Source organism: Lampetra fluviatilis, chromosome 2 (genome assembly GCF_964198595.1).
Source record: "Lampetra fluviatilis chromosome 2, kcLamFluv1.1, whole genome shotgun sequence".
NCBI classification, from domain to species: domain Eukaryota; kingdom Metazoa; phylum Chordata; class Hyperoartia; order Petromyzontiformes; family Petromyzontidae; genus Lampetra; species Lampetra fluviatilis.
Genome location: NC_136276.1, coordinates 33,874,958 through 33,902,035, shown reverse-complemented (window position 1 = coordinate 33,902,035; position 27,078 = coordinate 33,874,958). Strand labels below are relative to the sequence as shown.

Here is a 27,078-nt window from a genome sequence, read left to right as displayed (position 1 = left end):
ATGTGGTGCTGCCACCTGCTCGTGTGCCGCACCGGGACCCTTCACAGGCGCTCGCGAACAGCCCTTGCCCCCAGCAAATTGTATTGATTTGGTGGGGGGAGGTGTGGTATGTGATGTGCGAAACGTCTGTACAGGCTGTGTAGACATTGCTATTGTAAATGGTTGATCGTCGTAATAGCCGCCGTCGTAAATAATAGCCGTGCCGTCGTGTGTGCACACGTCTCGGCGTGATGTAAACTGCGTTCTGTGCCTCGTACGTCGCGGTAGAAGCTGTTCTCCTTTTGCTTCTGCGCTCTTCCTCAGGGCCAGCTGGGCAGGCGGCACAGCTCCCGAGTGCCACCGCTCCGATCTCGAGACCACCTCTCGGCGTGGACACAATCCCTCCGACAGAAGCCGCCGCCTCTGCTGTCAACCCCCCCCACCCCAGACTCCGCACGCGCACGCGAGAGGGCAATGTTCGAATTCCTTCGCAGGGGCTCGGAGAGCTGCGCCGACGTCGCGTGCACCCCCGACTACTCGCACAGCGCCGAGGACCACGGCTCCCTCCTGCTCCTCATCCGGAGCGTGGGGGACGTCGCCGGCGAGCGCTTGGGCGACGCGCTGGCGCAGGCCTCCTCCGTCTCGTCCGTGACCGTGCCGCGGTGCGGCAGGCCCCTCCGGGTGAGGTGCACGTCGAGGTACAGCCCCGAGGAGAGCCGATGGGGTGACCTGCAGGGCCACCGCAAGGTGGTCGGATTGATCGGCCTCGCCGAGTGCTCGGACTTGGACGGTGTGACCGACGCCGTGGAGAAATTCGAAAGTGCCAAGGACGACTACGGGGGCTCCGTGTGCGGCTCGCGGCTCATCGTCTACGGGAAGCGGCCCGATGGGTGCGATGGCGTGACCTCGGATGTGACCTCGGACGTGACCTCTGACGTGACCTTCGTCAGCGAGGGCGGGCCATGCCTGGATCTCAGGGCAGAGGTCGAGAGGGTCGTCGTCTCCGTGTACGCGGTCCTCTGCTCCAGCGGCACCCTGGTGGATGAGGCGGCGATGTACGCCGCCCCCTTCGAGAAGGAGTCGCCCATGACCTTCGTCGTTGGCAGGTGCGAGGTCGATCGCAGGACGTGGGTCTCATCGTTGGCGAATCAGAATTTTCTAGCCGCTGATTAAAAGCCAAACTTGGCTGGGTGAAGTAATTTAACGTGACTTTTATTCTGTACATAATAGGGTCAATTATGTAATCACTGCTTTAGTTTCATGGTAAGGATGACTTTTGAATCCATATATTTCCAACACTGCCCCCCCCCCTTCACCAACCCGCAGAGGCCAACATGGGGAAGTATGGTCAAAATTCCTCATGGTGTGGTGGGGGCATTCACCTGTCGGTGAAATGTACTGATCATTCGAGTAGAGAAGGTCCTTCGTTTTGTTTCAATCCACCTTGTTTAATCAACAAATGAATCAATGAATAAATAAATTGTTGCCCACACGTAATTCTCCGCCCTGACTGTGAATCTCAAAACGCCCACGGTCAACCCAGGCAGCTCAAGAAGCGGCGCCAGGGACGGATGTACAAGCGCCAGGGAGACGTGAGCCTGCAGACGGGGTCGCTGGCAGACGCCCTCATGCACTACCGCCGGGCAGCGGACATCCTGGGGCCCATTGGAGACACCGCCTGGTTTGGGGGTCAGAGCAACAAAACTCGTTTTCTTATTCGCCCCTTTTGCTTTTGTTTTAAGTCAAAGTTATTTCTTTGTTGTAAAAACACCTTCCATCGGAGTGGGCAGGTAGGAACTTTGTTTGACAGCGTGGCGTTCAGGGGGTGGGGGGGCAGTTGGATGAGTGGGCGTGTCTACCCCCCCACCCTCCCCGACATTGTCAGCCAATCGCGGCATAGCTTGGTGTTTCGGTGGGGAGGTGCATGGGTGGGCGGAATTCCGGATATGCACGACAGACAGACAAATAATCCCTGGTGGGGGCAGTGTGGAACCTGTTGTTCCTACCTGTAAATTAGCTTCCTTATCTTATCAGGTAAGGTCCACTGAGATATACAGCTCGTTTTCAGAAGCGACCTGGCCACAAACCGATATCTCAACGAAGTGGCTTGTCACTTGGACATTTATAACGGCCAAGGCGAGCATTGTGGGTCACAACGAGGGCGCCGTGGTGGCGTGATGTTGACTACCTCACCTGGTATGTATGAGGTCGTGAGTTCAATCCCGACTCTGACACCTGTATATTTGGAGTTTTACATGTTCTCCCCGTAGTCGCGTGGATTTTTCTCCGGGTGCTCAGGTTTTTCCCTTCTCATTTTAAAACCGGCTTTTACAGTTTTTGGCTGCTATAAATGTCCACTTGATAAGACACTTCGTTCAGCTATCATTTGTGGCCAGGTCGCTTCTGAAAAAGCGCAATATAGCGTAGTGGGCCTTACCTAGTAAAATAAAAAAAATTCGTTTAGTTTTATTATGTAAAACCCCCTTATGGGCCGAGGTGCCGTACCCCTGGTTTGACATGAAAAGGCAGTACAGCAAGTGGAATAATGTATATCTCTTTCAATCTGTACGGGGATAGAAAGTTGCCACCTCGCTTGCATGAAGTTTCTCTTGGGCACTCCGGTTTCCTCCCACACGCATAAGCGCCCATAAATTGGCTGAAAACATTTGAAAATAAAAACCCCATTTAAGAGTCGTACAACACACTGTGGCTTTAATAGATAAATAAGTAATAATTTACATATCAAAGCAATGGAAATTCCACATACCTATTGTGGGAGTGAGTCTATGTATTGAACAAACACTGTTGATTTCCTCACTAAATGGTATTTATTTGACCAACCCTGCACGGATGATGGGCTGCGTCAACCCCCCAACTAAGATTTGAACTCACAAGCTTCCACCTGTGAGCCGCTTTGCATGCTTACGTTTTTAGTTGACGGATCAATTCAAAATCATTCACCCACATGTGTATATGCTGTTGCCTTGCAGCTGTGGGCGTGTGGTAGATCTGTCACTGTGATGGTGATTTATTTGGTAGGTCTGCATACGGTATTTATATTGGCATATATTATGCATGATCGGGGAGCGACGGTGCTGTGCTTGCCGTGCCACGCGAAGAACCTGACGATCCGAGTTGGTTGCCGACCACAGCCAACATTGGTGGTGAGCGATCTGAACTGGCGAGCAATTGGAACTCGGGTCACCGGATTCGTGGTGCAGTGTATGAACTCCTATGCTCGCACTCCACCACGATGCGTACATTGCATTACGATGACGCAAGTCCGTGCTCTTGAGATCTACTCGCGAGAGCTATTGGGTCCCCGTTTCTTGCATTCGTATGAGGAGCGACAACCGTGACTTATGGTTTTAAATCTGGGGAGGTAAAATATGGAAACGACGTGCCAACGAAAATTACTCGGGAGTTACGAGGCTAGACAACGATGAGAATAGGCGGGTGGCATGGGAACGAACGATCATAGAATTAACCGATGAGCGCAGGCGTCCATGGTACCAAACAGCAATCCAGCAAAAGCAATCGCAACGCTAGTGGAAGATGACAAAGGGTAGAGAAAAACATGTGTTGATGGAGTGGAGGAAGAGGCACGAGAACGGAGAGGAATGACCATGGAGATGGAAACATTAGCAACAGATGGGCCTTGTTGTTGATCGGCACACAATGAACATGCGGGGGGGGGGGCATTGGGAGATATGCTCACGATGATGACGACGACGACGATGACGACGATGATCGGTAAGGGTGGAGGACTGCTGCTGCCATCGGAAGTTGCTGGACCCAGCGGCCTCCGCAAAGGGCTAGTACGGGGAGGACACTCGGCCCCGTGGCACTCCCCCCACAAGCTGGGTGACAGGGCAGCTTTAGGGGTCAACGAGGAAGCACGACCCCCCCCCCCCACCCGCTTTCCACAACAACCGTACGAGCGCGCACAAAGCCGCTCAAACAAACGCGCCACCGTTCTTCACAGCAAACCAACGCGTTGTGTTGGGGGCTCGGGCCCATTTAATGAGATCGTGTGTCACCATGTGCTTTGGGGGGGGGGGGGGCGGAGAGGTTAGTTTCCTGCATGCCCCTTGTGTGGTTCTCGTCTACAGCGGCTTTGGAGGGCCAGTGCACGGTCTCCTGCCTCTACCGCTCACAACGGAGTGGTCCCTCCGGGTGCCAAGAGAATGGCAGAGGTGTGCCGACGAATGGGGACGAGGTGGATGGGTCACGTGACGACGGCGACGGTGACGGCGTCGACGACGCCAATGAAGGTTTGAGCGCAACTTTTTTTTTTGGAACTTTGTGCAACGACGCTGCCACTTAATCGCGAGATCGTTTGACCGTTTGTCAGTCGATTTGATTCCAGAGCTTCCGGAGTTGGAAACGGGATGCTGCTGCTGCTGCTACCGTCTCAGCGTGATCAGTCAGCGCACCGAAACTGGAATCCCAGAGGTTGCCCGGTTTCGTTTAGATCACCCGGTGCGGCAGGTTGATGCAACGGTGCAAGTTTCCTAAATCGCCCCCGCGTCTGTGTCCCCCCATGGTATCGGTGGGTGTGCACCACACCGAGTCGATCGGTGGACCGCCGTGCGGTCGCGTAAAACGTGGGTGTCCCCATTGTGGAAGGGTGGGCCCCTCTTAAGGGGTTCCGCAGAGCTCACTCCAGCGCGTAGGCCCATGTGGCAGCAGTGTCGCGAGCAAGAAATGTGCAGGCCGCGCCTTCACCCTTTCGCTCAAGACAAATATACGACGGCTGCGACGTGCGTCGCGTCGCGTGAGGCGCATCTGCGTGCTCCGTTGGCTCGAGGGATGTGCGCACGCGTGACGGTGGGGACATTTGCGTGCTGTTTCAGTTCGGTCGGATGAGTCGATCCCGTCGCGGCGGAGGACCACGAGAAAGAAATACGACTACCTGAGGGACACCGCGTTACCGGTCGAAGAAATTATCGACAAGTACAAGGAAGCCATCGCGTGCTACTCGAAGGTAACGCGTCACGCGCTCGCCTGCGCCGGACGTTCGAACGTCACGGATACGCGAGTTCAAGCGGAACGCTGTGACGATGACGGTGCCGCGTACGTGCAATTGATCACGCGCTTGGATTTCAACGTGACTACGGTGGAGGAGGGTCTAAATGGGCGCAGCCGAGGCCAAAATACCCTCAAGAGGGACTCTCCGTGGCTCCCTTTGTCAGCAGTGGTATCAGTATGACATTGCAGGGCTGCACCTTTATCTTTCACAGGTAATTGTGGGCATGGCATCTCGCGCGCGGTGTGTATTGCGATCGCGTGGCCGTCTCGGCCTGCATGATCCACCAAGCCTTGTGTTGCACTCTCCAACCAGTCCCGTTGACACCTGGTTCTGTGTTAACGAGATGACGAAACAGATTGTGAACGGGTGAATTGCTCCTCTCTGTAGACTGGGAGATCGTTGATGTTCTGTGTTCAGTCGCCGTGTCTGTGACGGCATTGGTCGTGATTTCTCACCGAACAGAGTGGGCCTTGTGAAGGCTGCCGTCTTCCACTCGGCTTAATTTGTAACCCCCAAACACTTACCGTCCAAGCATTGGATCACAACAACAATTAAACATGTAAAGAACATTGCTGTCCTGTCTAAACCTCTCTCTAGCACGCTGCGTAGTTGCAAAGTGACGGGCAAGTTTTTAAAGGTTACGTTCGAAGTTTGAGAGGGCGAGAGAGAGAGAGATACATAGGGAGGGGGACATCTCTTTGTCCTCAAGTTCATCTGGCAGCGAGCTCCAGGCGTCGGGTCAAGCGATTGAGAGAGCGCAACTTCTGATCCGCTGTGATTCGCCGCAGCACCCGGAAATGGCCGTGCTGGAGCTGGAGGCCACGCTGAAGGCCGTGCGGCTGCTGCTGGAACAACGGAGGAACCGGGAGGCGGTGGCGCTGCTGCAGGAGATCATCCACCTCCAAGCGCCGCAGGTAAACCCCCTCGCAAAGCGGCGTAGCGGCACCAGCGGCGGCAGAGGCGGCAGCAGCAGCAGCTTCCCCTATTTGCGAGAAGCGGTGTCCTCTCTCTGAAGCCGACCACAGATCGGGCCATAGTTCGCCGGTGTGTGTTTTGTCGCGTTGTTCCACGGCACTCTTCCTCACAACTTCTGAAAATGAAGAAGCTCCCTGCACGTGGAGCGAAACGTTGGACATCGTAACCTCCGCAGTAAACTAAAAACGAAACTTTTTATTCGATCAGGTATGGCCCACTGAGGTGTTAAGGTCGTTTTCAGAAGCGACCTGGCCATAGATGATTGGTCAACGAAGTGGCTTATCACATGTAAATGTATAGCAGCCAAATACTCGAAATGCATGTTCATTCTAAATGTGGAGGGAAAAACCGGAGGACCTGGTGGAAAAATCTACGCGACCACGAGGAGAACATGCAAACTCCAAATTTACAGGTGTCAGCGTCGGGATTGAACCCACGAACTCCTGTATACCAAGCGAGGTAGTTAACATCTATGCCACCATGGCGCCCAGTAGGAGCAAGCGCTTTGTGTGTGATGAGTGCGACCTTCCTTGTCAGATGGCATTCGTGGTGTGCTCCACATGGACACAACGTCAACCAGCACACTGCACCATAAACACTGCCTCCAGAGTCACGTGACCCACAAAACCGCACTGGGAATCCACAAGCTTGGACTGTGAACCCACAAATCAAGGCTATGGAACACACAAACCTGAACTTGCAACCCCATAAATCAGGACCACGAGACCACAAACCAAGACTCGGAATCGAGAAACCCGATCCGAATGATGAACCCAGCTTGGTCGCTACATAAAACCTTTGGTCAATCGCTCGGACAGCAATGGAGTGCATGTCCACAAGACAGATGGTTCATTGATAAAACTCGCACACTCCGTTTGCTGTAGTGACGCTTTCAAATCGTTTGTCAGTAACATGCCATCACGATGACTCTGGTAACGATGCGTACGGTGACCAAAGGGATGAAACCAAAATCTCTGAGAAATAAATCGTACAAAGACAACCGTTTACTCGTGCGAGTGCTGCCCTCGCAGCTACCTGTCGGTTTACATCCTGATAAATGTGAACACTAGTTAATTGACCGACGACACCGTATTATATACAGAGGACCGCAAAGCTTGGGGGATACTTTGGCACCGGCTCATTACCTGGCTGCTGCTGCTGCCGTTCGCCGCCCGCCTGTGGTTCCACCACACTCCTCCCAGTCGCTCGCTCTCTCTGATCGAGTGAGCGAGTGAGCACTGCGCGGCGATGCCGCTGCGACGTTACAAGTTCAAATCGTAATTTTGTTAAATATTGCCGAGGATCAAACGGATGTTTGGGAACACGTTTCAGGATCTGCGGAACGTACATTTTTTTAAACTTTTTTTTTTCCCATTTTCTTTCCGTCTTCCCTCTACAAGGCAATCTCTGACCCCAGCTCCGGCTGGCAGCTGAGCCCGGCCTTGGAGCGGCGTTCGGCGGCGGCCGACGCGAGCTCCCGACTGCGCTGCCTGGAGGACCCGCGCGTCGAGCACTTCGCGGTGGTGTCCGAGCTGTTCGCCCTCGCGGGCCTCGGGCGCAAGGCGGCCCTGTTCGCGCGCGTCGCCGCCACGCTGTGCGTCTCGTCGGACAACCCGCAGCGGCGGGACTGGCGCCGCTGCTACGGCCTCCTGGAGGGCGCCCTCAGCGGTCTGCGAGCGGCCAGCCTGGCGCCGGCGCTGCCCGCAGGTGCCCCGCGGCGTGTCGGACGCGAGCGGTGAAATGAATCGCCGGTGGGACCGCTGGCTTCTTGCTAGGGATCGTCGAGAGCCGAGCTCGGTTCTTCTTGGTTCTTTCGGTAAAGTCACGTAGAAGGGAAGTAATAAAAGAATAAAAAATTAAACACAATAAAATAATTCTCACGACGTTTCGGCCACAACGCAAGCAGCCGTCCTCAGGTGAAAACCAGGTCCGTCGAGGCGACAGAGTCTGAAGACAGAGCCTCGACGGACCTGGTTTTCACCTGAGGACGGCTGCTTGCGTTGTGGCCGAAACGTCGTGAGAATTATTTTATTATGTTTTATTTTTTATTCTTTTATTACTTCCCTTCTACGTGACTTTACCGAAAGAACCAAGAAGATGAATCCCTGCAGTCACGAAAGAAGCTTTAAATCGAAATTTTATTATGTTTTATTTTTATTATTTTATTACTTCCCTTCTACGTGACTTTACCGAAAGAACCAAGAAGATGAATCCCTGCAGTCACGAAAGAAGCTTTAAATCGAAGTTTTATTATGTTTTATTTTTATTATTTTATTACTTCCCTTCTACGTGACTTTACCGAAAGAACCAAGAAGATGAATCCCTGCAGTCACGAAAGAAGCTTTAAATCGAAATTTTATTATGTTTTATTTTTATTATTTTATTACTTCCCTTCTACGTGACTTTACCGAAAGAACCAAGAAGATGAATCCCTGCAGTCACGAAAGCTTTAAATCGAAATTTTATTATGTTTTATTTTTATTATTTTATTACTTCCCTTCTACGTGACTTTACCGAAAGAACCAGGAAGATGAATCCCTGCAGTCACGAAAGCTTTAAATCGAAATTTTATTATGTTTTATTTTTATTATTTTATTACTTCCCTTCTACGTGACTTTACCGAAAGAACCAAGAAGATGAATCCCTGCAGTCACAAAAGCTTTAAATCGAAATTTTATTATGTTTTATTTTTATTATTTTATTACTTCCCTTCTACGTGACTTTACCGAAAGAACCAAGAAGATGAATCCCTGCAGTCACGAAAGAAGCTTTAAATCGAAATTTTATTATGTTTTATTTTTATTATTTTATTACTTCCCTTCTACGTGACTTTACCGAATGAACCAAGAAGATGAATCCCTGCAGTCACGAAAGAAGCTTTAAATCGAAATTTTATTATGTTTTATTTTTATTATTTTATTACTTCCCTTCTACGTGACTTTACCGAAAGAACCAAGAAGATGAATCCCTGCAGTCACGAAAGCTTTAAATCGAAATTTTATTATGTTTTATTTTTATTATTTTATTACTTCCCTTCTACGTGACTTTACCGAAAGAACCAGGAAGATGAATCCCTGCAGTCACGAAAGCTTTAAATCGAAATTTTATTATGTTTTATTTTTATTATTTTATTACTTCCCTTCTACGTGACTTTACCGAAAGAACCAAGAAGATGAATCCCTGCAGTCACGAAAGAAGCTTTAAATCGAAATGTAGCCGAGCTTGGCTCGCGATTGCTCTTCGTGGGGTTCTGTGTCCCGCTAACCCAGTGGTTCTTAACCTTGACTGCAGCCCGGGGGACCCCTTGGGTTCTCGATCTTTGCAAATGTATCATGTTCATAAATGCACAGGTCTGATGAAACAAAGTTTCCTGTTACTTACGTGCCCGTACTTAATTTGTGTTTGAATGATTTATCCCAACAAAATCTACAGGTGTTGCGTGCACCCCAGGTCAAGAACCACTGCGCTAATTTGCGGTTCGTTGAGCTCCAGCGCCCATAGGGTCAGGGGATAGGATTGCCACCTCTTGGGTACAAAAACACACTGGGACGTATCACACGAAGAAGAATATCTCACAATACCGGGAGCGTTGAGAATTACTTGTAAATGCGTTGTCATCAGTGGTGCACGAGTATTATTATTATTGTGATGATGCATTGCGCAACTCGCACGTGCTGGGACTGGTCGTGTCCCGGCAAGGCTCACAGATCTCCCGGTACAGCGGCAACCTCCACAAGAGGACAATCCTAGGACGGCCAGGACAAGTGGCAATGCTATTACGGGGATGTCACAGCCTTAACTTGCGTACACAGTGGGTGAGAGCGAGGGCAGAATGCACACACGATGTCGCGCCCTCTGTTTAGCGTTCAATGCTTGTTTGGGGTTTCTTTAACAGCGCCTGTATGCCCCCCCCCCCTATTTCATTCAGCAAGGTCACGGATATGAGGATGTTGAGCTCTGTTAGCCTTGGCTTGCGCGTTAAACTCGAGCAAGCACTGTTAAATAAGTCCCCTGTGCACCTGTTACCTGCTCGTTCTGCTGTGTCTCTGGGACACTGTCAGTCACAGCCTATTGAGCAGCTGGCTAAACAATAATGGTTATTATCGTTCGCTGCAAATGTACCCCACGTGACGATGCAAAACAAACAAACGTTTAAGTTAATTGATAAATAATTGATTACAAAAAAACAAGGTCGCTCACACACGTCGCGTGCTAACACCGACGTCGTCGCCGGAGTGTGGGTGAGAATGCGTCCCGCAGTGCGCGTGTGACACGTGGTGCGTTCCATCTGGCTCCGGGCTCTAAATCACGTCCCACACCCAACGGTGTCCAGGTGCAGACAGGCCTATCGCACTCATGAGACAGCGGGGTGCTTCCACAGCTTTTTAATCACTTGCACTAATCACGTTGGCCACACCTGATATGATTGTTGTTGTCGGCCTGTAACTTCCAGCTACTGGGTAACGGCGTCGCCCATTTCTTCCGTCCCTGTCCAGTGGAGGCCTCGGAGCTCTGCGATTTCGTCTCTCGCATCTCTCAGCCGACCTTCAAAGTGGAGAGTTAAAGTGATTTCTTGTTCAACTCGAACGACTCGCCTTGCTGCAGGGAGCATTGGGGCGGTGCTCATCTCCTCTGAACGGCGCCGAGCCAGTGGTGGAAATTCCACGTTCTTATGGTGGGGCCGGGGGGGGGGGAGTATCTCCATAGGAGAATCACTGTAGACTTCCCCACAAAGCGGTACTCATTTTAATGGCCGTAGAAGGATGATGAGCTGAGTCAACCCCAAACCGGGATTTGCGCTCCGCTCCGCTGTGCCACCTGGCGGGTTATCTTGGCGTGTCACTCGTGCCGGTTTTGTACGGGGGGTGGGGGGGGGTGAGGAAAGACCTGCTCTCATTTTTTTTTTCACGGCAAGAATTTCCCCTCTTCGATTCTCCCCCCCCCCCCCGCATCCCACAACGACTTCACCACCGAGGTGTCTGTTTTTCGCTGCCGCGCACAGGAGCAAGTGGCGGTGGCGGCGTGGGCTGGCCGTGCATCAGGGCGAACATCCTGCAGTTGCTCTCCCAAGCGGCTTGGATGCTGGGCGACTACGCGCTGGCGGCCGGGCACCTGGCGTTCCTCATCCACGATATGATGGAACACCTCACCGCAGATGGTAACCCCCCCCCCTCACACCCCCCCCCCCCTCACACCCCCACCCCCACCCCCACCGTTTGTGTAGCATCAGCACAGCGATCCCCTTGCCCGTTTTGTAAATATAAAAAAACGCGTGTTTTGCCTTCCATTTTCTCCCCCACATCGATGGAGTTCAAATACTGACTGCTTTTAGATTAAATTATTAATAATAGCCTGGTTGGGCACTGGAACCGTGGTGTCCCGGATAGTATGAGGACCATTGATGAGACTAAGTTATATATATAAAAAAAATATTCATTATTTTAATGGTTATACATGTTGTTTGTCTCTTAACCGTGATTCTTTAAGATGTTACTGTTAGTTGCAATCACAGGTTAGAAACACTTAGTCTGCACTGCCATCAATTTGTTTCCGTAAAAAGTGGGATAAGTTTTGTCAAATCTTGGCCAGTTGGCTTAAAATTGTATCAATAAAACTAAACTAAACACATCGGACGTCAATTCTATTTGATCTGCCGGCGCGGCAGTTTAGCAATCGGTGCAAGATAATAATTACGCACCGTGCCAGGTACTCGATTGGCGGCCGATTTTATCTAAGGGAGGCGCAGAACCAGATCGGACATCACCGATTTGTATTTGAATAGACGCCACCACAGTGGTGTAGCGGTTGGCAGCGCCCTGGACTTGGCATCCAGAGGTTGCCCGTTGATTCGGATCTCCCGGCACAGTGGTCGAATCAACGGCCGCCTTTGATTCGATCAGCAGGGCTCGCATGGTGGGGTAAAGCGTGGGTACCCCCCCCCCCCACCTCTTCGGAGGCACACAGCCAACGCGGGAGAAGAGTCGGCCGCGTTGAGGCCAACTCGGTACCGCGTCCTCTCGCGCCGTTGTCTCGTGGAGACTCCTGCGCTGCTGGTCGCGTTAGCAGTGGTGGTGGTGGGAGCGAGTGGTTGTTGGGGCAGCGCCCCTGGCTTTCACCGCGAGGACCAGGCAAGCCGCCACCGCTCTCACGTCTCGCACTGCCCAGAAACGAAGTCCATCGCGGGGCAGCTGCGTCGCTGCACCGCTGCGTGCGGAGAGGGCACGGGGCCCCCCGGGGACGAGCGCGTGGGACCCCCGCTGCCTCTCGTGTCGTTCACTCGGCTTCCCGTGCTCAGGTGGGGACTTTTATTTACTTAAACTATTTCAACTGTTTTAAACGCTTTTTTTTATTTGATTTTGCCAGGTAAGGCCCACTGAGCTGCATCGCTCGTCTTCAGAAGCGACCTGGCCACCAATTGATAAGCTCAAGTTGCTTATCGCGTGGAAATTTCCATTGATTCTAAATGTGGAGGGGAAAACCCGGGGGTCACGTGGAGAACAATTCACGTGACCACAGGGAGAGAGACATGCAAACTCAAATATATACACGTGTCAGGGTCGGTATCAAACCCACGACCTCCTGCATACCAGGCGAGGTAACTAACATCCCGCCACCGTGGCGCCCCTTAAACATATAGAAATACACAAGTTGTGTTTCCGTGGTTGAACACGTTATGGTCGAGACGAAGCAGACGGCGTCTGGTTGGTGGAATCGACGGGTGACATTCACGGGAACGCGAACTCACCGTGGTGATGGAGTCGTCCCGTTGTGTTCGGTGCTTCGCGCGGCTCGCAGGAGCATCGGCGCGGTGCGCCCACCGCTGCACCTCCTGCCCGTGCTGGAGGCCGTCACGCCGATCCGCAAGAACAGCGTGGGCTCTCCCTTTATCTACACGCCCATTAAGACGAAAGCGCAGAGACAGCCGGAGAACTTCGAGAAAGTCGGTGAGGAGCACGTTTACCGTCCCACGTCACGATGCGCCGCGCTATGGACCCGGCGACCCGAGTCCGCTTCCCGCTCGCGGCCAACACCGCTGACGATTATCTGAACCGGTCCTGGGTCTCCGCTAGGTCGACTCGGACCCAAATGAGTAACTGGTGCCGTATGTTAACTTTGCCACGAGGGAGACAAAGGCGGCCGGATGTGGTGCTAGCAACCCACTATCTGGTGTGCCGTGCCGGCCTCCATAGGTGCTAACAGCGCTTGCCCAAATAGTTTGTTAAAGTTTAAACGGGGGCTCTCTCTGTCTCTGCCTTTTTGTATGTGTACAGTCCTTTGTCAATCCACTGCTGGATGAGGGCCTCCCAGTGTCCTGCAGGTCATGGGGGCGCTGATTGACCATACTTCACCACGCTGGTCAGTGCGCGTTGGTGAAGGCAGAGAGTCTAGACGTGGGAGCAAAGCAGTTCAGTACAACAAGTGGATTTTAGCTGCACTGCCTTTTGTGCTCACCCCACCGTGTGGCCCCGCAGCAGCCTATAGCAACCTGCTGTGCACAATGGCCGCCCAATACAAATCAATCTGCAGGCTCAAGCCTGCTTAGCTTCGGAGGCCCGACGAGTTGCAGGTGCGTTCCGCGTGATTTGGTCATGAAATGCGCGTAAAAATACGCGGCGATCCATTTAAATATACCACACGAAAATAGTTGCGAGAAAATGCGTCGAGAAGACGTGTTTATCGGAAGCCCTCTGCGCGTCTCTTCCCGCCCATCTCAATATGCCCATTATCATCAAATTCCGCGACACTGTCGTCCCGATGGACGTTGTCCAACACAGCTGGCGCGATTTGCTTGCAGCGTTCAAATGAAGCTCGGAGTCGTTAGCAATCAGTGGGGTGTCGGTAAATGTATCACTGTGAAATGCAAATATTTAATTTGCCACGGTTGCTGAGCACAGACCCAGTGGCCCACCACCACAACTAAGCAGCCAGCGACGAGCGGCGCTATGACGCTTGAGACAGATAAGGGTCGACACGGCTCGTGAACCGAGCGCGCTGATTATATGTAGAGACGATCGGAGGGGAATTGCAAAGTCGAGAAGTGCGGCGAGAGAGGCGAGGAGAACGAATGACGGCGGTGCGTGAATGCGCCGGCTCGCGTCGCTCCCCCGTCGCTCATCGCGTGCGCTTGGAAGCGACGGTTATTGACGAGCCCTTTGTGACGTCGACGTGATGAGCCTCGGTGAGATGAGAGGCCGACAGTTTGCACGCAACTCTCTCTCGCGCGCACGCGCGGAGAGTAGAACAATCGCTCCACACTCGAACTGCTTATTGAGCCCGTTTTTTGTTTGTTTGTTGCTTTGTTCAAATTTAAATAAAATCCTGCAAATGGCTGCGGTAAATCATGCAGCCCGAGAGCGCTCGCGAAGGAGGGCCCCCCCCCCCACCAACCCCCCCCTCCCCCCCCCCGGGGTCTATGCATGGCCGCTCTATATGGATCCTTTAACCCCTTTTCGTGCGAAGGTTTTATCGCGGTGGGGGGCTGCACAGCTCCTCCGGCGTGCTGTCGGGCTGCGTGCCGCGTGCTGTTCGGCACGGTGCCCGACGTTTCGGCCCGCTAGCTTGGGGGATCCCCTTCTGGAATCGAATTATACGAGAAGCTCGTGTTTTTTTTTTCTTTTTTATTTGTTGTTGCAACGGTCTTGCACGCCGACTGGACATCTGTGAAACAAAGAGCTTCATAGCTCAGCGGATTCCTCCACTATAAATACATATTCTGATGTCGATCTTTTTAAGAAGCTGGCTCAGCTCTACGGCGTAGCCACAACAACGAACCCACGGGGAAGTACGTTGAGACAAAATAAAATTTAATTTAAAGAATGTTCGTAAACATCGATCGCTTGATTCTGATTAACCCATTCGCAGCCCTCGTGTGCATCGTCGCCGCTCCTTAGCCTCTCCCCTACGTGTGCGCACCCTCGCGTCTGTGCTCGTGCCAACTGCTGTCTCCAATCTTATCCGGGCGCGAGCGCTTTCTTGGCCTGCGCGTTGCTGCTCCGCCAGTCCCCGCACGCGGCTTCCGGGGCAATTCTTAAAAAAACAAAAAAAAGATTCCGAGTCGAATCGTCGCCCATTTCACCACTGCCTCCAAAAGAACAACGTCTTATTTTCTTCTTCACAATCATCATCAGCCGTGACTGATCTACTGCTGTTGGACGAAGGCTTCCCTTGGCCGTCCCCCACTTTGCACTGTCTTGCAGCGGCACCTGCACACCCGTTGATATCATCGCTCCGTCTCCATGGCGGACGTTCCCCCCTTCCTTTGGCCCCTGTCACACCGAACGTCAAGCGACATTCTGCCTATGCAATAACGAGAATTTCAGAATTAGTATTGGCCCAGGCAGGTCCGGCAGGTCTGGGTGATCATTGTTTTACATGGTTTTTTGTCATTATGCCAGTCTATCGTTGCAGTGGAGAGAGGACTTGAGCGGTTTTGTCCCCGAGCCTATGACGGCTCGTGGCAATCCCTCGTGAGAATCCCTCGTGAGAATCCATCGTGAGAATCCATCGTGGCAATCGAACTGCTCGTTGTGTTTAGTTTGTTGTCCTTCCTCCGCGCCTCCAATTATCACAGTTGGCTCCGTCCGGTGCAAAATAAGTTCTCCACACATCCAATAAATGCCACCCCTCGTTACAATCCCTCATTGGCAATCCCTCGGCCCCCTTTACCTGAGCTTTTCCCTTCTGCACACCACCCCATGCGTCCACTCTAAACGGCCGAGTAATGGAAATCGATATTGACAGCCGCTCCTCTTACGCTAAAAGGCACTTGTTTCCCGCTGACCGCTGCTCGCCGCGCTGCGGAGATAACTCTCTGTGCCAGAGAATTAAACATCACCAGTTTTTATGCGCACCCACAAATCCTTTTTGGTAAAACTAAGACAAAGATCCCCCCTGAATAGCCTTAACAGACTGTTAGGGCAAATGCTGTTAGCGGGCAACTATGAATGCCGGCTCGGCACACGAGAGGGTGGGTGGCCAGCAATACGCCCGGCCACCTTTGTCTTCTTAGTGGCGATGTTTACACAGCGCTCCAGGTACTGGTTTTAGGCCGAGTTGACCTAGGGGAGGCCCGGGACCGGTTCAGATAATCGTCACTGGTTTTGGCTGTGAGCGAGAATCGAACTCGGGTCGCCGGGTCCGTAGCGCAGCGTGCTAATCGCTACACCACCGCTCCCCACATACAGACACACACAAGCACAAGCACACATACACAAACACTGCCACGCATGCACTCGTTCACACACCGGCACACACACCATTGTGCTTTCTTACGGAAATTAATAGTCTGCAAACGGAAGTTTTTTTTCTTAAGTTGAGGTTTGGAAATTACGCATATATATTTAGTTTTGCAGACAAATGACACGTTCATTAATCTGTATTCCTCCAGGTTACCACAATGCACCAAAGACGTAATATTTGTTCAAAGATTCTTCGCCAGAGAAGGGCTCGGAATTCGTAATAAACCCCCGGCAAATAAATGGAATTGAATCGCCTCCTTTGACTTTCAGATTTCAGCACCGTGGAGAACGAGGGATTTCAAGTGGAGCTCATTGTCGCGAATCCGCTGCCGTTGGAGTTGCACGTTGAGAACGTTGTAAGTGACGGATCGCCGCGCGCATCGCCACTGGGGTGGCGTTTACGAGTCCTGCCTTTTAGCGGTAGTTTGGAGATCGCGGTGAGATTAGTTTGGAGATTTAGTGACGTAATTTTGCCCTGCGATTCATGCGCAAGTGCGTATGCAACCAAGGGTGTTGAGGTCAGAAAGCGCAGGTGGGTGGTGGTGGTGGTGGTGGTGGTTGTGGCGAGGGACTAATAAGATCTGGTGAATACACCGGCTGGAATTCACACTCCGCCGACGGAGTCTAACGTATCGAAGCCGGGCTTGGCGAGAGAGCGCCTGTGGCTGACTGTCGGAGCATGTGGCTGACTCTTGGAGGGCGTGGCTAACTGGCAGAGTGTGTATCTGACTGGTGGAGTGGCTGGCTTACGGAGTGCCTGGCTGGCTGGCTGAGTGTGTGGCTGACTGACGTAGTGCCTGGCTGACTGGCGCACTCATTGAACCAAAGCCACGAGGAATGTCCGTCCGCCGTGTGCTCTGCTGCGAGCGTGGCAGCCTTGTTCTTTCTTGTTTTTGGGACGTAAATTTTGGAAACGAAAAATTAATATATATAGAGCTGGGTTTTTCTACCAACTTTTTATTTTACCAAGTCAGGCCCACTGAGCTTTACAGTTTTCAAAAGCAACCTGGCCACAAATGATAGCTCAACGAAGTGGCTTATCCTTCCTAATGCGGAGGGAAAAACTGGAGGACCTGGAGAAAAATCCACTCGACCACGGGGAGAACATGCAAACTCTAAATATACACTCGTCAGGGTCGGGATCGAACCCAGAACTTCCTGTATACCAAGCAAGGCGGTTAACATCTCTGCCACCGCATTGTCACATCGCCTGACGGAATCTTTCGATGACGGAAGATTCCGGTAATCGCTGTTCGACTGACACCGCAGCAGTCTTGCGAAACCCGACACTCGTGATCTCACGCTGCAAAAGAATCGCGGCGACGATGAAGGGCACAATGATCGCCCCCCGCCCCGATGTAGCGCAGGCGCTCATGAGCGCCGTCTCGTCGCAGGAGCTGCTGATGGAGGGGCCCGAGCGTGACGTCGTCCCTGTGTCTGCGACGCTGCCTGCTCATGGCGAGCCCTTCCCGCTGAGGCTGGAGGTCGTCGCCAGACAACCGGGGCAGCTCACGATCACGGGTGAGCGCGTGTAACGACGGACAATTGCACAGTTCACCGAGAGCACCTGCGCCACCGAATACGAGTTTTTACTATCCCCCCCCCCCACGCTCATTCTCCTCTGCTGCACTCATAGTCTGGAGAAGTCCCTTCTCCCAGCCTTCCCTGCTGTCGAGTGCCTGTCCACGTTACATAATCTAGGCTCAAGAACTTTTTGTTTTTTTATGCATATGTCTGACTGCCCGCTGTCTCTCCAGAATATAAATACACCCTGCTATTCCCATACAATTTAACAAGTAGGATTTCGCGATCAAAATTATCCATAATTTAAGGGGAGTTTTTTGGGTTAGATCACGTAAATATAAATGGTGTTAAACCCCGCTATGGATTTAATGACACATTTATATTTTCGCGATCTCACCAAAAACACCTTTATTATTCCCATCCAGCGTCCTGAGAAGTGGTCGAGATTGGCTGCATCTTTAATTCCTCCGCCCAATCGGCTCAAGCTGCCTCCTCCACCCTTCGCCACCTTAAACTTTCTTCATTTCACCACAAAAGCCTCCCCCTTCCTTTTCAGGCATCAAGCAGCAACTTTATTTTTCTACCCCTCTTTTTTTCCAACATCCTTCCTTCAGAGCTTTCTTCATCGAACTCTTACCTCCAAGAATGTTCTCCATCGAAGTAACCGTTGCCTCCACTGGATCACTATAATTAAACTAAGCGAAACACTAAACTGTGTTTAAATTTTACCAGGTAAGGCCCACTGAGCTATGCAGCTATTTTTTTCAGAAGCGACCTGGCCACCAATGACAGCTCATTATCACGTGGACGTTCATAGCAGCCGAATACTCTCAAACGCATAAATGTGGAGGGAAAAACCGGAGGACCCGGAGACAAATCCACGCGACCACGGCGACAACACGCAAACTCCAAATATAGATGGGGCACCGCGGTACCCCTAATTCGACGCGTCTCCTCCTGAAAACCCTCTTAACGAACTTACTCCATCCCGCTGGTGTTTTAGTCAGTTTGAGAAAATCGACCAAAATTGAGAGACCCTCGCTCGAATAATAAATTGACACTGTGACCTGGCCCTTTCACCGCTCACGCCAGGCTACCGCACCACGGTGCTGGGGATTTCCAGCGACGTTCCTCTGAAGAGCGTGCCGGGCCTTCGGCAGACGCGGCTGGAAGTGGACGTCGTGCCAGCCCTGCCGGTGGTAGAGCTCGGGGTCACCTGTGAGAGGTGACGGCAGTGCGCCAAGACGTGGCCTTGCATGGAGTCGGGGGGGGGGTCATGCAAACGCTCGGAGGGTCGCGGCGCGACACAGTCCACGCTTAACAAACTTTAGACGGGTATGTACGTACGTATGTATGTTGAACTTCTCTCGCACCGTACGTAACCAACCGTGCTAATTGGAGGTTCAGGGGAAGGACAGCAAACTAAATACAAAAGCAGTTCCAAAGAAATTAGTTTTCAATCTAGATTTAATAGTGGCTTCCTAATATCGGAAGGAAGAGCGTTCCAGACGGTCGCAGGAGCGCATCTGAAAGCGCGCGTTGCAGTGCATCTGAAAGACAGATGTCAAACGCCAAACAGAATGAGTGACAATGCAATCTGCTCTTCTGTATTGTGCATTCTCACACCTCCGACTAGGACGATTGGCTACGTACGGTGCGAAATAACTTGAACACGTTCTGCTCTGGCTCTCCGCCACCTGCGGGTATATAAGGAAGGGCTGCGAAGTCCATCGCTTAATTGCAGTCATCGTTTCATGTTGCAGACGGTGCGTGCATCGACAATTACTGAACTGAAGCAGACTGAGCATGGGCACATTTTTTTGTTCACAGTTGCGGGCGTTCGGCAGACTGTTGTTAATCTTTGAAGAAAATCCGCCACCGGTGTTAAATATTTTTTGACTTGACTCTTAAGAATTTGGCAGGGGGCAGGGCTCCGTCCACCTTCAGTTCCCCGAGGCCACGGGGATGGTTAACGGCCTCGTTACATCAGAGGGGGCCCCTCTGCGTTTAGCCGCCAATGCGGCCGAACGGGAAAATTACCGCGACGTGGAAATTGCAGAGCGAGCCACTTTAGGGGGCCCCCTGTTGCAAATGAACGGCATGTGATTTAGCAGGGCTGTCATTGCCACCTCTGAGCCTGGTAGGAAACACTCCTCGGGTATTTCACACAAGCAGCAGACGCTAAATCTTTTGGGCGTCGAGTTTTATAACTCTTTTTCTTTAGAAAAATGAAATCACCGTGAAATTTTTTTTTTGCGTGAAAATAAGGTTTTTTCAAATGTACTTAAAGAATCAACAGTTTTGCTCAATCGCATGGTACGTTTAACCATCTGGCCCAAAAAAAAAAGTATCAATGGGAGCGGGCGTTTCGCGAGGATGCCAATTTGGCTCGTGCGCGATCATTAAAGAGCGCTCCTCATTTGCAGCGACGGGAAGAATGAATCATTGGTAGCAGCCCCAGGCGAGGAGCTGCGCCTCGTGGCGTTTGACGGAGAGACTCGGCAGCTGCTCGTGACGATAACGAACGTGGGAATGGTTCCGCTGGAAAAACTTGAGCTGGACGGGGCGATGGAACGGACCTGCCAAGGTGATGCCGAAACCCCCCCCCCCCCCTTCTCCACCCCCCCCCCCCCACCGGGCGCGAACCGCTCACGTGCAAATAGCCCGGTCGCTGTCCGAGGTAACCCGCCACCAATGAACACTGAAGCCGATGGTTGTAACAGGAGGGACCCTAAGCAGAGGGGGGTGGGAGCCAAGGTGGGAGAGGGTGGAAGGGGCGGTGGAGGCACCGCAATAAACAGGAATTTATCATCACGCGATTTTAAGTTGCGCTCGCGGGGTGAGCGTGTTCCTCCCGAGTTCCCTCCGATGTGCACCCTGAGGGGGCGTGGGGCAACTGGTTCTGCTTCTGTGGTGGTGGGAGGGTGGGGGGGGGTCTGCTTGCAGTAGAGCAAGTAGGATGGGTTGAAGCGCCAGATCAATGCAGGGGGCTTCAGGGATCTGCTGCCCCTGTCCTCATATTATGAGTAACCCTCAACACCACTCGCCAAATGATGTACTTGTATATAGTGCAATATTAGCGGCTCCTTAATAAATCCTATCGTGCAATTTTGTCATTAATTAAAGCCACAGCATCACTATGTGTATTACTACCGGTTATGTCACGAAATGAAAGACAAAATGCCCACTCTTAACTATGATGCGGCTTCACAATTCGAACGTACTTGACATTCACAAAAACGAAACAAAAGAATCAAGCCGCATACCGTGGGGGACTGTGTGGCTTCATCGGGCATGGGGGGTAGTGAAACAGTCGAGGGCAATTTGTTGAACGCACAAAGAGGGCCCGCCCCCTTCCCCTCCCAGAACGTTAAGTGTGCCCCCCCCCCTTAAAACTCAGCCTGGACCTGGTCTGTCTCAACTAACTATCGCTGCGTTTAAACTAAACTTTTTTATTTTACCGGGTAAGGCCCACTGAGCTAAATAAGCTCTTTTTTCAAGACTGACCCGGCCACAAATGGTAGCTCAACGAAGTGACTCATCATGATGTGGAAATTTATAGTAGTCGAATACTCTCAACGCATGTTGTCGTTTCTACATGTGCATGGAATAACCGGAGGTCCCGGAAAAAAATCCACACGACCATGGGGAGCCAGACATGGAAACTCGGGATTGAACCCACGGACCCTGTGCACACCAGGCGAGGCAGTTAACATCTCGCCACCCCGGTGCGTTTGCTCGGCAGACGAGCCCCGTGAGCGGAGGGACGACGCGGTGTGGGCCTGGCAGCACGAGATGTTATCCCGGCTGCCGCTGCAGGCCGGAGAGGCCCTCACGTTCCCGCTGCACGTGCACGCGCTCATCGGCGGCACCTCGGCGGAGCAGCTGAGCCGGCGGGAGCCGCGCGGCCACGGTGAGGCCCTCGGCGGTTTTGCTTCCCCGACGTGTAACGCGTTTTGCCATGCGCCGCCGCCGCCGCCGCTGTGCGATGGCAAGCGCTGGACTTGTACGTACGTATGTATATTCTTGGTTCTTTCGGCAAAGTCACGTGACTTTAACGAAAGAACCAAGAATATGAATTTCTAAAGTCATGAACGCTTTAAATCGTACGTATGTATGTTGAAGTTCTTTCGTACTGTACGTAACCAATCGTGCTAATCAGAGGTGCAGTACTTGCAGCCTCAACCTGGCCGGTTTGATTCTATTTATCCGTTGAAACAACGGGGCCAGTTTCTCAAATCGCCTTGCCTCTATGCGCCTGACAGACTATTATAACGGGTAATGCCACAAATTTCGATTTAAAGCTTTCGTGACTGCAGGGATTCATCTTCTTGGTTCTTTCGGTAAAGTCACGTAGAAGGGAAGTAATAAAATAATAAAAATAAAACATAATAAAACAATTCTCACCAGAATTGTTTTATTATGTTTTATTTTTATTATTTTATTACTTCCCTTCTACGTGACTTTACCGAAAGAACCAAGAAGATGAATCCCTGCAGTCACGAAAGCTTTAAATCAATTCTCACCAGAATTGTTTTATTATGTTTTATTTTTATTATTTTATTACTTCCCTTCTACGTGACTTTACCGAAAGAACCAAGAAGGGGTAATGCCACAGTTTGTCAATCAGCAGGTCACGTGTGGCACAGCAGAACGTGGGTACGCCCACCTCTTCCAACATTTCTGGTCGGAAAGGAAGAGTAGGCCAAATACCTTGCAGAGCTGCCCTCCAGTGGGGGTGCCCACTGGAGGGCAATGGTGCGAGTGAGCTATTGCAATGCTGCACCTTTACCTTTAAGGGTCACAGTGGGAATTAGCGAACATAATCAGTAACTGTTCTGAAAAGAGTGTGCTGACAAGGATCCATTAAGTGTGCTTGCATTATACACGGTGACAAATACACAGGTGACCTTTGGATATAACCGGGTAAGAGACCATTAGCGCACTACGCAATGGACCCTGCAACCTTAGTTCAGTTTTCGGCTACGGCTGGCAATCGGTAGGGTGAGTGTTCTCAACAGGTACACGGAGTAGCACCTTCACCAGCCACCACTGACTTACGTGGTGAAGTATAGTCAAACAACGCTCATGGATGACCATGCCTGGGCAGGGGTCTTCATCCCAGATATACTCGTGTTTATTTCGATTTATTCCACGTTTAATAGTAGCAGAATGTGTGAGAAGTTATTACGTTTAAACAGAGATTTGCAGCCGACCTCCAACAATAATTGGCTGTTTAAAAAGAAATATATCCACGCTTCCTGTCGAACGACTAAAACAAATGAACGATTGAGGATTTGTATTATATTCCTCTTCAAGACATTACAACACGTTTACTTTTAGGTTTGCTCTTCAATGCGCTTTGTCGGCTTTGGTACGGAGCTACATCAGGAACTGAAATTCAGCTCACGACGAGGCACGTGGAGCGAAGCGTCGGACACCGTGCCGGACAACACGTGGGACAGCCTCGCTTGTGGCGCCATTTTATTTTTTTACAATTCTCGATCTATCCCAGAGGTGGCGTTGTAGAGCCTCGTGGGCTTTTGAGACCCCTCCAGGCGCGATCTCGCCACGCTCGCAGGGGAACGGCGCAACGAGCAAAAACCCATCGGCGATTCCCAAATCCCTTTGTTTTTTTCTTCCAAAAGGTGCCCCTCCCTGGGGGCCCGGACACTCTGGTTCTTAGATCACCCTCGTGAGCACACGGTCACCGTTGCTGATTTATTTTATTTTCTACCTACCGTGACTTGACCGAAAGAACCAAAGATTATGGATTCCTGCAGTCGCGAATGCTTCAAATCAAGAAGGAAGAATGGCAAACTTGGACACCGCGTTTGTGTTCTAAAATGTCTGGTTCTGTTGGGTTGTTCTTCTATTCCTCCCCCTCCCCGTTTCTTCCGTTTTGTACCCCAGCCCCGTTAACAACTCCCCTACCGATCGTAACCCCTGCCGTGGTAGGGCTGCGAGCCCGAACGCCTCGTTCAATCCCGAATATTTGAGGGTGCGTTGCGCTGAGCGTGTTACACGTTACCCGTTGTTTTTCCCCTCCTTTTGAAATCCACATTGTATCCTGGGTTCTTTAATGCCAATAAACGTTATTGGTATATATACACACAGTATGTATATATACACGCAATAAATATATAAAATGGTGCCCTTCTGTCCCCCAGACCGCGAGTGCCTGAGCCGGCTTCACGGTGCGCCTGAGGAGGCCGACGGGATGAAGAGGCGTGCGGGGTCCGGTGAGCCGGCGGGGCACGTTGACACGAAAGAGCCTTTGAAGGTGAGGGACGGGGGGGGGGATGGCCACGAGGGTGGCTCTCGAAACAACCAGCCGAAGCCACGGGTTTTCGCTGCCTCCAAAATCTCAACGAGTGCCCGAGGCAGCCCTGAGGCAATGTTGAGGATTCCACGTTACCTGTGGTGGGGAGGATTGGCTCCTGCCCTGGTTTTATGAGGATCGTCCCCTTCTTGAGACAACTCTTCTGTCCTGGTGAAGTCTCCCTAAGCATTCCCGGGACATTCAAAGTCCCAGCTTTTTGTCGGTTATGTGATGATGCATGACTCAGAACAATGTATTGACGACACGTGTAGTTATTCCGTCTCCTGCTATTTGTGAGATTTTGTTTCGCATCCCCATCACGTGTGTCCCGGTTTTTTTTTTTTGTGTGTACACCTCACTGGCGTCAACCCTCGTGGCGTTGCAGCCAGGGGACTGGTCATCCTTCGATGAGAGCTGTTTAGCTCAGTGAGACTTACCAGCCCAACACAAAAACAGATGTGAAGGCCGGGTCTGAGCGTGAGCTCCCCGCAAAGTGCTACTCCATTTGTAATAACCACCTCCCCCCCCCCCCCCCCGAGAGGGATAAAGGGTCAAGTGGGCCCTCGATCAGGTTTTGATCTTATAACGTTCTCCGTGTGAGGTGTGCACCTTGCCCCATGGCATCAGCCAGCCTGGTATCAAGAGGGCCTCAATATAACTTCCACCGTCTGTGCCTTGATGATACAAGGCACATGTTTGTGCCTTCCTAGGACTAGATGTAGGGTTTTTATTTACTTGAGATTTTACCAGGTGAAGCCCACTGAACTATTAGCTCTTTTTTTAGAAGCGACCTGGACACCATTGATAGCTCAACAAAGTGGCTTATCATGTAGAAATGTAGAGCAGCTAAATACGTATCTGGGATACCAGAGCAGAAACTAATGCCCGTACATCCCTCCTCTACCACCAACCACCCCTACCCACTGCACCCCCTCCCTCCCCCCCCCACTGCCAATTCCACTTAACCCCAGCCCAGCTGCTCTGCCTTTCTTCCCGAGTGCAAACTCTGCAGTCCGCATGGACGGACTGACAATGACGGACTGGAACATCAGAGTGTGGTGCGCGCCGGGGTGCCGGCCTTAGCTGTGCCCTTTTCAGGTGGCATCACTGCGGCCGGATTAAGCCAGGGGGCTTTGGGGAGTAAGACTCCAGGGGGCCTCGAATATTAAGCATCCCCCTCGCGAAAAAAAAATACTCCTGCCTTGCAAACCTTTTAAAACAGTCTGCATCAGCAGCAGACCGTGCTTTCCCACCTGATGACGGACGCTTGTGTTGCGCCCGAAACGTCGTGATTTATTTTATTTTATACCTAAGTGACTTTACCAAAAGAACCAAAGAGTATGCCTTGCAATTGTTAAAATACAATTCTGTAGCACGGTGATAAATCTTATATGGTAATTTGGTGATTAAATCCATAGCGGCACTGTGTGCATTACTACCAGTCGTGTGCTGGAATTAAATAGTTTCTGTGAATGTTTTAAACTTTTGATTAGCTTATAATAATTCTTACATCATGTTTAAAAAAAAAAACTCCGAACTGAAATAACAAGTGGACAGCAATGCATGCGTTTGGCATCGTCGGGGCATGGATGGTGGTGGTAAAGCAATCAAGGGAAGGAATGTAAATGGGCAAAGAAGCCAATCGTGCTAATCGGAGGTGCAGGAGAAGGACAATAAACTAAACACACCAAAGCAATTTTAAATAAATTAGTTTTCAATTTCGATTTAAAGCTTTCGTGACTGCAGGGATTCATCGTCTTGGTTCTTTCAGTAAAGTCACGTAGAAGGGAAATAATAAAATAATAAAAATAAAACATAATAAAATATTTTATTATGCTTTATTTATATTATTTTATAATAATAAAATAATGATATTATTTTAATATTGTTTTATAATAATAACATAATAAAAATAAAACATAATAAAATATTTTATTATGTTTTATTTTTATAATATTATTTTAATATTGTTTTATAATAATAACATAATAAAAATAAAACGTAATAAAATATTTTATTATGTTTTATTTTTATTATTATTATTATTATTATTCTACGTGACTTTACCGAAAGAACCAAGAACATAAATTAGTTTTCAATCAAGACGATTTAAAAGTGCATAGCTCCAGTGGCTTCTTAATACCGGAAGGATGGGCGTTCCAGTCAGCCGTAGAAGCGCGTCTGACGGCTTGCGATGCGGTGAGCGGTGACGGCCTCAGTTCGATGGCCAGCCAAAAGCCGCTGTTGCTGCGAGGCTGAGAACGTAACAGGACAGAGACGTCATACCTGACTGCTCAGTGGGCTGTGGCAAGATGCGTCGCGAGAAGAGATGACTCACCGGCGGTCGAGAGCTGTGACGGAGCGCTGAAGTGGCAGCCAAAGGGAGCTGCACTTTGCCAGTTTATTAAGCTTGTGTGCGGGAGCTGTATGGAATGTTTGCATCGCCACACCGTCAGAGATGGCGATGGCTTGAGGAGACCTTCTGCTAGAGCCCTTGGTCCACGAGTACATAGATCATGAATGATGATGTATGGATGATGATGATGATGATTTTGACGATGCTCTAGGCCAATATCTATAAATGATGGTAAGATCATTCTGTCGGCCGAATCTCTCTCTCTCTCTCTCGCCTACGCGCGTACGTTTCACGTGAGGAAAGATGGTTTGATGGAATCAGATGGCAGGTTGTTAGATCGGGGACCATTTTAGACCGACTCTTCTTCACCTTTTGTGTCACGAGACGAGCATCGACAGTGCGGGGAGCGAAGGCGAAATGCGTCAATCGCAAATTGGGATTTTCGTGTTTGTTGTTGTTGTTGTTTGGAAATGAAAGTGCTGAGCTCATGCCCTGGCACCGGCCGCCAGAACATGCCACTCGTTTCTGCTGAGGCATTGGATTTTGCACACACGCACACGCAAAGACAAAGACCCCCCGTATAGCCTTAACAGACTGTAGGGGCAAGTGCTGTTCACGAGCACCTATGAAGGCCGGAACAGCACACGAGGAG

General features: G+C 51.0%; 1 protein-coding gene across 1 annotated transcript in view; it reads left to right on the top strand.

Moving 5' to 3' along the window:
- The first annotated feature begins 453 nt into the window (after positions 1-453).
- LOC144938527 (trafficking protein particle complex subunit 9-like) overlaps positions 454-27,078 on the top strand; it is a 112,422-nt gene continuing 85,797 nt past the window's right edge. Inside the window, exons 1-15 of the mRNA XM_078866426.1 lie at positions 454-1,085; positions 1,523-1,668; positions 4,092-4,253; positions 4,836-4,966; positions 5,800-5,925; positions 7,387-7,693; positions 10,989-11,144; positions 12,152-12,281; positions 12,782-12,930; positions 16,495-16,580; positions 17,619-17,745; positions 18,841-18,973; positions 20,175-20,335; positions 21,494-21,661; positions 23,919-24,031. Of these exons, the coding sequence (XP_078722552.1) occupies positions 454-1,085; positions 1,523-1,668; positions 4,092-4,253; positions 4,836-4,966; positions 5,800-5,925; positions 7,387-7,693; positions 10,989-11,144; positions 12,152-12,281; positions 12,782-12,930; positions 16,495-16,580; positions 17,619-17,745; positions 18,841-18,973; positions 20,175-20,335; positions 21,494-21,661; positions 23,919-24,031 (2,727 nt within the window). The remainder of the gene's footprint in view (positions 1,086-1,522; positions 1,669-4,091; positions 4,254-4,835; positions 4,967-5,799; positions 5,926-7,386; positions 7,694-10,988; positions 11,145-12,151; positions 12,282-12,781; positions 12,931-16,494; positions 16,581-17,618; positions 17,746-18,840; positions 18,974-20,174; positions 20,336-21,493; positions 21,662-23,918; positions 24,032-27,078) is intronic.